We start from the raw sequence: 11,510 nt of genomic DNA, 5'->3' as shown, positions 1-11,510 counted from the left end.
AGCTCTTTGAAGGGAAGGGGGGGGGGGGGGGTCCTGAGGCATATCTAAAATATTTTTTTTAAATACCTACATTCGAAACTGTTGATCTTGCCCCTTGCCACATTTCATGTATCACTTGATCAATCTAACAGGAAATTTCTGGTTAAGATGTCGTTTAGCCGATTTGAGCTGTTTCAGTACACATAACATGGAGTACTTTCATTTCATTAATTACGTAATTGGCCTTTCAATAACTTACAATAAACTCATACATATGCATGAGATGTTATTTGAACATAGCTAATGACAGCAAGCTAAGATGTCATTCCAGTAATCCCATATTGATTTGTTTACGCGGGATATTCAGCCCGCGTATTTTTGAAATCGATTCCATGTTTTACTGTGACCTCTGAGTAAAACTGAATGGGACAAATTCAAGAATTTAATTTGCACCACTGCTAAAATATTACAAATAAAATGCTTAAAAGAAACTTAATAAGAGATCTTGAGGTGAGGGTACGGTGGGGATTACTATGGTGACAACACGAAAGTGTGTACAATACAATTACCACAACCATACATTTTCATGTCATACATAAACGCACTCAATACACGAATTTTCATATAAAAAGTAGTTTAATCTTTCAAAGTCTGAAATGTAAGATTAGTTACATTCAACACAGAAGTCATTGCTCAGAAATAACAATAAATTACAAATATGCACATGACGTTGAACTGGAAATGTTTCTATTCATTTTCTCAGTCAACCAAGTCCTCAGTATGCTTGGGTGTAACTGAGCAAAACGAACAAAAAAGACATATAAATAGTATTTACAAGACATTTAGTATTCCACGATTGGAAGTTGTAGTATTCTTAAGTCCTTTGACATCGTTGAAATAATCCGAATTGAATATCAATCCAAATAGAATCCTGAGATCTTCACGAGTCAAAAACAGCTACAATATATAGATATACAAATGCATAAGATGAGTCAAACTAAAAACACCACATAAGTCTCATGTCAATGCATGTTTACTTCTTGGCTGGTTTCTTTGCTGCGGCCTTCTTTTTGGGAGCGGCTTTCTTTGCTGCTGGTTTCTTGGCTGCCTTTGGTTTTGCTGCTTTCTTTGCCTTTGGTTTGGCTGCCTTTGGTTTTGCTGCTTTCTTTGCTGCTGGCTTCTTTGCTGCTGGTTTCTTTGCTGCTGGTTTCTTTGCCTTCTTGACTTTCTTTGCCTTTGGTTTCTTTGCCTTGGGCTTCTTTGGTTTCTTTGCCTTGGGCTTCTTTGGCTTCTTGACGACCTTCTTCTTTTCTCCAAGTTTGAAGCTGCCACTTGCACCCTTGCCCTTGGTTTGTTTCAGGGCTCCTTTAGCTGCCATACGTTTGAGCGCCAATTTAACTTGGACGTTGACATTATCACCAACTTTGTAGTTGGCACAGATGTATTTCACGATGGCTTGACGTGAAGAACCACCGCGTTCTTTCAGAGATTCGATGGCTTTGGCGATCATCTCACTGTATTTGGGATGAGCGGCTGGTGCCTTTGGCTTGCTTGGTTTCTTTGCATCGACCATGGTGAAAGTTTCGATAGTTATCGTGTCTAGCGTAGCTTAGAGACAGATGAATAGGAATGAATGAAGGCGCGAGACACACAAATAAATAGACGTATTGCGAACGTCTGAGGAAACACCCACAACAAATTCAAAGATACCGACACGGAAAATGGCAGCTTGAGTGTAGCTATGTGCTAGTTACCACATTTACACGAAGAATATTTAGTTTCAAAGCCCAATCACATTGAAAGTTTCCCCCTGGAATTCAAAGAGGAGGAATTGGCCTTTCATTTGACGGATGAAGTGAGCAAATCTGTGAAATAGTTATGGAAAGCGGTAAATATTTTTTGTGAATGCATGGTAAGGTCGAAAGTTTACTGAAACCATAGACGCTGGTCGTCTCTCTCCGACGTCTATGTTGAAATAAATTACATACGTACATACGTACATACATACATACATACATACATACATACATACATACATACATACATACATACATACATACATAGGTTTAATAAAATTTACTCATGATGTTACTCATTGTAAGGGGTCACCAAGCAAAGATGTTAAGCGGTCACATATCATATCAAGATTCGACTGCTGTTATGCATGGAAACTATTACAAGACTGTCGATATCCTTGAAAACATGTGTGGTGGTGGTGGTGGTGGTGGTGGTGGTGGTGGTGGTGACGACGCGAATAACAAGATAAATGGGTTGTCAGAGTTCTTCTATTTCAAAAGTACCACATAATTTATGAAAAAGTTAAGTTTCCGTATATTTGAATGATCAGTAACTTCGATTTTAGGGATTCTCTACTATCATACACAATTGATTTTCTGTACGAAACACGGGCACATCATTTCATTTTTCAGTTTGACTGCTTCAAAAAACGAGTTTAGCACTATGATTAATCCCTGTTGTTATCTTTGCAATATATGTAATCATTTGACTGTTGCTATGGGCGTGGTCTTGTTGGTAGGCACACTTACATAGATTTTTGAATGTTTATTCACTTGTTTATTAATCCCTGTTGTTATCTTTGCAATATCGATCGTTTGGTTATTGCTATGGGCGTGGTCATGATTGCAAGGGATATTTGCATACATTTTTTGAACATTTACTCACTTGCCTACCAGATGATGTTATTATCATGTTTTAGCAAAATATACTGCTATTCTGTTGTTGCTAAGGGCATGGTCATGGTTGCTAGGGCCAGTTATATCAAAATGTTTTTAACAAAATCTGCATCCTCGCAAACCAGAGCTATTATTTCTTCCGCTGTACACTTCGAAATAAAAGTAGGGACCGGCTCGTTAAGAACGGTACCGTAAAACGGTCACGGTTTGCGACGATGAAAATCTGCAGAATAACACTAGTACTTCTACAAACGTCTCACCAAATTCCAGTCTCATTGACCAAGTGAGATATAAGTTTTAAAGCAAAGTTCACATTTTTACACCTAATTTGCATATTGCTGACGAGATTATTATATGCTTAATATTTCTATACACCACCAAATGCACACCCATTTTCACCAAAATCTGCTTGGTAATTTTGAAATGAAAGATTTTGACCAAAAAGACACATTTTTAGCCCCAATTTGCATATTACTGATGGAATTGTGTCATTAGCACACTCCTAAGAATGTTCCAACCAAACTTCCGATCAATCGACCCTGTAGTTTTTTAGTTGAAGATTTTTGACCAAACAAGACATTTTTTGACGCAAATCGCACACCTGTGATGCAATCATTTTGTTTTGAACAACTTCAATCCCAGCTAGACACCAAAACTAATGTCCCCATCCAAATACCAAGGTAATCGGAGGGGGGGGGGGGCAATCGGTCTGGCGGTGTTTGACATCATTAGTTTATATTAAAATCGTCCACACACGTACACACACACACACACACACACACACACACACACACACACACCACCACCACCACCACCACCACCACCACCACCACCACCACCACCACCACCACCACCACCACCACCACCACCACCACCACCACCACCACCACCACCATGGCTATAGCACTACTGAAATTTATCATTTCAGTTGTGCTAAAATTATTTACTTCGCAATTCGGAACGGTAAATTAGAAACGAATGCGAAAGTTTGTTGGTATGCAAGCTCGCAGGAATATACCACAATCTGATTAAAATCCGATCAGGCTAAAAAATGTAAACATGTATGTGTACCAAGAAGGTCAATTCGGGCAAAATACCGAAAATAGCAATTTTAATCAGATTGGAATATACCATTGACAGCAGGGGATGGAGAATGAGAAACACGTATGTGTATCTACATACATTTTATTAGTAAGGGGAGAACCATTTGATTTCTGTGGGTGGAGGAAGTGGTATGGCGGCAATTTTTTTCCCATCACTGTGACAGCATTTTTTTTCTATTGTCAGTCCTGCATCAAATTATTTTTTCCATATGCAGAAGCAATGCAATTTTTTTCTCGGTATACCAATTTTGTAATGTGCTGTTCATAACTATATATACTTACATGTCACTGGTTCACAACTAACTTGTTCCGTGTAAGTAGCAATAAGTAGCAGTTTACAATCCATGCTTCTGCTATCTAAGTTTTATGTACAAGAGATATCTGGGTAAAAATTCCACGAAGAGCTGACTGATCTGGGGAGTGCTGTGCTCCTGACCCATCTGAGTTGCTTTCATAATAGTACCAGGAGCCGGAAGAAAATATCTTGCATGTGCAGTGTGACCCATTCCGATATGTTACAGCATGTAGCACAAACCTGTGTATTCAAAAACAAATAAATCCATTTAAGTGACTATAAAAATGGTGAGATAATTACACACTCAGCTAGTCCAAAATAAATTATGTCAGCATTGCTTATGAAGTACTAAAATATTTACAACCCATTACACCACAGTAAAGCATTTTCTGTTTGTATATAGCATCCATATCAAGTGTAAAAGTATACTATTTTATTTGCTAATTGACCACATTAGAAAGGCCACATGCTAGACTTGTATAAACCAATCAAAACAGTATACTTTACACTTGATATGAATGCTGTGAAGAGTGTAGCAAATAGAGAAAGTGCTTTACTTCAACTTTTGTTCATGCAAATTTGGTTTATTGCTCTTTCTATATTGAAAGCACACAGCACTGCAGAAGAGTAACCATGGTAACAGTAGCATGGCAAGTTTTTGACAGAATCACTAAAGTTATACTACGGCTAGACGGACTGACCAATCAGAGGTCTTGATTTCGGTTGGTATGGAGCTCGCTGAGCCATAACCTACTCTTCCTTAGGGGCGTGACCATTATTATCCGTTTGAGCCAATCACGCCGTAGTATAAGTAAGATAGACAACTCGTTCGGTTCTACGCGCGCCCCCTCGTTTATTGGCTCATACACTCCCGAACTCGTTGACTATCCTATTATTACATAAACATGATAAAACACGAATACTAGTACAAATAGGAAAAGCTTACCTTTGGCCAAATACTTGTACAGATAAAGGAATGTCATTCATCATATTATTATTATTCGGATTCCCAAATTTTGCTGATTTCAGCACATCGCAACTATTTTTTTTTTACTTCTGTTGTAACTTGTAACAATTTTTTTCCCAAGCTATTACGGGATCAAATTATTTTTTTCTCCTTCACCTGACAATCCTCCAACATCACCCCCACCCTCACCCCCGAAATAAAATGGTTCTCGTCTAAAAGAAATGATCACATGAATAAACCCTGCCTAAACCAGACCGTCATCGCATGCATCGGGTGTTTGAGGGTCTATGCCCGGGGTCTATGCATAAACTTATTAGCATATTATAATGACACGCTCTTTACACCCGGCCTGCCTGTGTCATGTGTGTCAGGCAGCGCTGGTACGTCATAGTGACTTGCTAATAACCTTTGCCCTAACCATATGTAAATACACTCATACATATGCATGTATGCAAGAGTCGTCACGGTCGGGGCAAAGTTGATTTGTTTTGGGCGGGGTGATTGCTTGCCCGCGCATATTTGAAATCAAAATCAAACTATTTCGGGGAAAAAAATGAAAGGGACCGGTGAGGGTGATAAGTCAGTGATTCTATGGAGCTCTGCAGTAAATATACACGGGGGTAAAGGGTCATATGCAAGGTTGAAGGGGAACTCCAAAAGTTGAGTACAAATCACAATCATCACAACAAGGCAAACACTATCACAGTCAGGGTAACACACAATACTCATACTATACATGCATATATTATGCAAGATTTACAGGTCGGGGATAATACAGCAAATCTGATTCGTATTGGGCGGGCGGGACTGATTGCTTGCCCGCGCATTTTTTTAAATCAAACCCCTGGATCCCATATTTTTTCCGAATTTTTCATTCAGAAAAAACTGAAGGGGACCAGTGAGGGTGCACGGTGATAAGTCAGTGATTCTAATTTCGATGGTGGTGCAGTAAAAAAGTAGATCATATAAATGCAGGGTTGAAGGGAGGGGGGGTAGCGTACAAATACAAATCATGATCACACAACTACAAGACATACGCTAACAGCACACAAACTCATCCAAGACATAAAATTTTCATATATAAAAAAGTATTTTAATCTCTGAAAGTTTGAAATATGGTTGAACATAAGGTCATTGTTCAAAAATGACGGAATAAATTACAGATATGCAAGTTGAACGACTGGATATGTTTCTGTTCATTTTCCCAGTCAACATTCTTGGGTAACGTTATATAAACTGAGCAAAACGAACAAAATATGGAGTGTATATAAATATTATTTACAAGCTTATTTAGTGTTCCACGATTGAAGGGTGTACTATAAAGTCCTTTGACATCGTTGAAATAATCCGAATTGAATATCAATCCGAATAGAATCCTGAGATCTTCACGAGTCAAAAACAGCTACAAAATATAGATATACAAATGTATATAATATATGTGCCTCAAACAGAAAGCACGAAAAACGTCTCATGTATCAATGTCTGTTGGATTTTACTTCTTGGCTGGTTTCTTTGCTGCGGCCTTCTTTTTTGGAGCGGCTTTCTTTGCTGCTGGTTTCTTGGCTGCCTTGGGTTTTGCTGCTTTCTTTGCCTTTGGTTTGGCTGCCTTGGGTTTAGCTGCTTTCTTTGCCTTTGGTTTCTTTGCTGCTGGTTTCTTCGCCGCTTTGGGTTTCTTTGCCTTTGGTTTCTTTGCCTTGGGCTTCTTGGGTTTCTTTGCCTTGGGCTTCTTTGCCTTCTTGACGACGGTCTTCTTCTCTCCTACACGGAAGCTGCCACTTGCACCCTTGCCCTTGGTTTGTTTCAGGGCACCACTGGTTGCCATACGCTTGAGTGCCAATTTCACGTGAACGTTGACATTATCACCAACTTTGTAGTTGGCACAGATGTATTTCACGATGGCTTGACGTGAAGAACCACTACGCTCTTTCAGAGATTCGATGGCTTTGGTGATCATCTCGCTGTATTTGGGATGAGCGGCTGGTGCCTTTGGCTTGCTTGGTTTCTTTGCCTTTGCTGCATCGGCCATGGTGAAAGTTTCAGTAGTTTATCGTTTCTAGTAGCTTAGAGACAGATGAATATGAATGAATGAAGGCGCGAGACACACAAATAAATAGAGGCATTGCGAACGTCGGAGGAAGCACCATAGCAATTTCAAAAGCCCGACACGGAAAATGGCAGCCAGAGTGTAGCTATGTGCTAGTTACCACATTTACACGAAGAATATTCAGTATCAAGCCTCATTACCTAGACCTTTTTCCCCTTGAATTCAAAGAGGAGGAATTGGCCTTTCATTTGACGTATGGATCGAGCAAATCTGCGAAATATTTTTGGAATGCGGTCAATTATCTTGCGAATACTGGGTAACATCGAAAGTGTTACTTCAACTTCAACATGTTGTATTAATAAATTACGGCAGTAGAAATATACAAACATATTTTTCCCAGAAACTTTGAAATATCTTTTATTAAATTCCATGTTATTTTGAATTTCTAGAGTCATTTCATAAAGCTCGCGGAGCGACCAAAATAAGGTCACAAGCACATTCAGACGTGGCCGCCATTTTGCATCTCAACACCAGCCCGCCAAAAATTCTGAATTTTCTCTCTTATGGCTAAATTTCGACCAGTATAGCTCAGGTTGATTTAATTTGACATTTTCTACTCTTCAAAACGACTGCAAAATGAGTTAATAGCGTTTTATAATGTTCTAAATCTCCAGAATGACGATGGCCAGTAATGAGATTCATTATTGACGACACCCGGCCTTTTGCTACTGCACAGAGGCGTTGTATGTCATCGAAAAACTTTGTTTTTTTGCACGTATTGTCATTTCATTTACTTTTAAGTGGTATTATTTGAAGGACATATGTGATTAACATTATACTGCAAAGTTTGGAGGAACTAGGTAATCTGAAACTCTCAAAAAGTGAATATTTCCGATGCCTGGTATACATCGAGCTCATGACTAGAAGAGCGTCGGTTTGACCTGTCCTAACAAACCCCTCCTGGATCTTCAATTACCTTGCTATTTTTTTTAAAATCCGGGTTATCTTTCACACCTAGAGAATATGTATACATGTTTCAAAATTTAGGATTCTCTTCCCAAAAAGCAACTTAAATTATTTGTTTTAATTCTTCTCAATATTATGGTTTTTCGAGTTTTCCTGTTTACCAAGAAGTGCGCGTTCAACGCACTGCACCATTCGCCATATTGAACTTTGAAGGGAAAATGTACTTGTCACCTGTCGATTTTACCCTAAGATACTTCCACCTCAGTGTTTCGGGTGTAAGGTAATTGAAAACCTTTACAGCAAGAACGTGATTATGTGACAATTTTGTGAAAGAAAGAAAACACAATTTTCTTCCATATAACAAAAAACTATATAGTCGTATAGATATAGGCTTGTGTATACGTAAACGACGATGATGAAGATCATAAGCTTATCGCTTTTCTGAAAACATGTTCATAAAAAAATAGGATGGGTTTATATAGAAATCATTTATTTGACCGAAACCAGACACTACTTAGCGTTTTCTTCTCATGGGCTATGCTTTTTGCTTTTAATTTTTGTAAATAAATTTCAGAGTTTAGACAACTTTGAATAGGCTTGCAAGCTTATTGTTATTCAAAATATTTAGTTTTATCCAGCAGCAGGTAGAACTATTTTGATATTAACTGTACCATTTGTGGATTTTTCCTATTATTAATTTCCAAATCTGGACCTTTTTAGTTTCCATAAAGCAAACATTTTTCAATCGTGTAAATTATTGTTATGTAAGTCGTATCTGCTCGGATTAGAGCACAGTACAGGTACATGTAGTTGTTTTGCCAAATAAATTGTAAGAGTTGTCGTTGATGGCGCACTTTATCACGCAACTGCACGAAAGTATCCAAAGCTATTCCTTCGTACGCTTTCCCTTTGGTATAAACAGCCTTTTGGTTGCTTTTCATGTTTAATTATCTGGTAAAGACAGGGCTAAGGTTTCTCGATGTTGATTATTACAGCACATCTCAGATCACAGACATTATTTACATATGTATATCGTGGCTTGAGCTGTGGCTAATGTAGTAGCTAGGCTATGTATAATGTAGCGAAGCCTGATGAAGCGGATTAGCCTGCATCGCAAGCCCGTAGAAAGGTGACCCAGAGAAAATGTAAACCAAACATATACATATACAAAAAAAAACTGACTATACAAAAAAGTGACAACATGGCAGATGTTAATATATTGTAATCGTTATGTAAAGAAGATTGTCAATCGATTCATGGCGAGGAACTCATATATTCTAAGTATGGCTAACGTGTATGTATTTGAAAGACACATGAAATGTATACATGAGATATAGCGACATAACTTAATCTGGATCATTAAACTCTAAGGAATGTGAAGATATCTCAGATAGTTCCTAATGCGTCAATCATATAACATATTATTACTAGTATACAACAAAACAACCTGCTTCGTTTACACCAGATGTAAAATTAATGCCTTCTCGGCGTATAGGGTATAATGAACAGTTGTTTGCACGATAATTACTGAGGACGGTCAGAACAGTCTTATTCATATAAAAGCAAATCGAGTAATGAACCAAGTTTAGTTCATGTATGTGTCATAGCATTAAAATGTTATCTCTACTTGACAGGAAACGTCAGCTAATGAACTGACCAGACTAATGTAATACAAGTCACTGTATGAGACTTACAGCAAAAAATATTAAATACCCATCGAAAGCAGAACGAATACAACAATACCTTAGTCGATAGGTTTTAATACTATGCCATTCATTTGTTATGTTTGCGCCACCACTGTAATTTTTATATCAACAAGTGCACGTGACACATAGTGTCCCGGTCAGGTCATGACCTCAGTTACCCTTAAATTTGCGTCTTGTTTTGTTTTTTGCCGTGTCCAGACAATATATCTGCTAATCAGTGGTGGTCGACTTTGTTGTTTAATCGGGACCTGGTTAGAAGCTGTTTAAAGGTAGGCCCTAAATAATCAAAACGTATAAATAACTGTTTTCGTTATTGATTTGACTTAGTTCCGCCTTTCACTTTGGGTAGGCCTAAAGGAGACTATGTATTAACAATAAATGGCGTCGGTCATCTCTTACTAAGGTAACTGTTGATGTAGCGCATTGCAACAGCAAATGCCTGTTCGGTCTCCAAAATTTGGCCCAGAACCCTACCGCTTGATAAAATAGCGACATCAGAAGTCAGTACCTTTAAATTGATATATTTACATTTCTTTACATCGTAGCCATATGACCCCTGCAATTGGGTCATCGCCATTGTAGTACAAGCCTATTGTTTATTAAATTTATAGGACAAGATGACGACATATTAAATTTGAATCAATACATTATACACCATTGCAATGTTACACAATGGACAGTTTTTGGCAAAGTACTCCGTGCCATCGCAGCTACGGGGGACAATTACAACGTTCAAAAATGGCTAAAGTTTATGTAAATCACATTTTGCTGGGATCGAGCCAGCCACGAATTCACTGGCGGTACAAAGGTCTTGACGGCTGTCTACAACTAGAACTGATATTTTTGTATCAACATATATGAACAAAGTGGAACTTTACCTGAATAAGTAGAATGTAAATTGATCACTAAATTATATCAAATACCACTGTGACAGTATTGAATATAGAAGGGGGTGATTCAATTACGTCGATCTTAAAGAGGCAGTGCACGTGCCAACTCATTACACTGCAGCATTTATAGATAAATTTGATTAGCCATTTTATTTCTACTGACGATAAATTTACGATGGGAGACTTGGGGTCACAGTATATTCTTAGTTGTCCTCAATTACTATTTAGAATAACGTGACATTTTCGCGAATAGCACTGCATTCGTTGGATGACATTGGAATAATGGGTTTAATATCGAAGGCCTGCTGGAAGAGCTGTTAGTCACATGTGTGTGTGTGTGTGTGTGTGTGTGTGTGTGTGTGTGTGTGCGAGTATGTATGTATGTATGTATGTATGTATGTATGTATGTATTATGTATGTATGTATGTATGTATGTATGTATGTATGTATGTATGTATGTATGTATGCATGTATGTATGTATGTATGTATGTATTTATGTATGTATGTATGTATGTATGTATGTATGTATGTATGTATTTATGTATGTATGTATGTATGTATGTATGTATGTATGTATGTATGTATGTATGTATGTATGTGCTATATGTGTGTATGTACATGTATGTATGTATGTATGTATGTATGTATGTATGTATGTATGTATGTATGTATGTATGTATGTATGTATGTATGTATGTAATTTTTGTGTGTGTGCGTGTGTATGTGTGTATGTGTGTGTGTGTGTGTGCGTATTATGTATAGAATGCATATATAATTTTGAGACACAGAATTGGTATTTATCGAAAGCAAAACTGAAGCTTTCGTTCACACCAGGACTTCATGTTCGCTAGTCTGATGTTATGGGT

At 37.9% G+C, this 11,510-nt stretch overlaps 2 protein-coding genes across 2 annotated transcripts; both read right to left on the bottom strand.

Annotated features, from left to right (window-relative positions):
• Positions 1-744: 744 nt before the first annotated feature.
• LOC144444727 (histone H5-like) lies at positions 745-1,587 on the bottom strand. Its single transcript, XM_078134253.1, has one exon. The coding sequence runs from the start codon at positions 1,550-1,552 to the stop codon at positions 1,013-1,015; it is 540 nt and encodes a 179-aa protein (XP_077990379.1). The 5' UTR covers positions 1,553-1,587; the 3' UTR covers positions 745-1,012.
• Positions 1,588-6,140: 4,553 nt separating this feature from the next.
• Positions 6,141-7,103, bottom strand: LOC144444649 (histone H1.0-A-like). The gene has a single exon (XM_078134144.1). It carries the CDS (start codon positions 7,061-7,063, stop codon positions 6,530-6,532), a length of 534 nt encoding a protein of 177 aa, XP_077990270.1. The 5' UTR covers positions 7,064-7,103; the 3' UTR covers positions 6,141-6,529.
• Positions 7,104-11,510: the final 4,407 nt, after the last annotated feature.

This window comes from Glandiceps talaboti, chromosome 13 (assembly GCF_964340395.1).
Source record: "Glandiceps talaboti chromosome 13, keGlaTala1.1, whole genome shotgun sequence".
Taxonomy (NCBI): Eukaryota; Metazoa; Hemichordata; class Enteropneusta; family Spengelidae; genus Glandiceps; species Glandiceps talaboti.
Note: the sequence above shows the minus strand (reverse complement) of the source record. Positions and strands in the feature narration are given on the sequence as shown.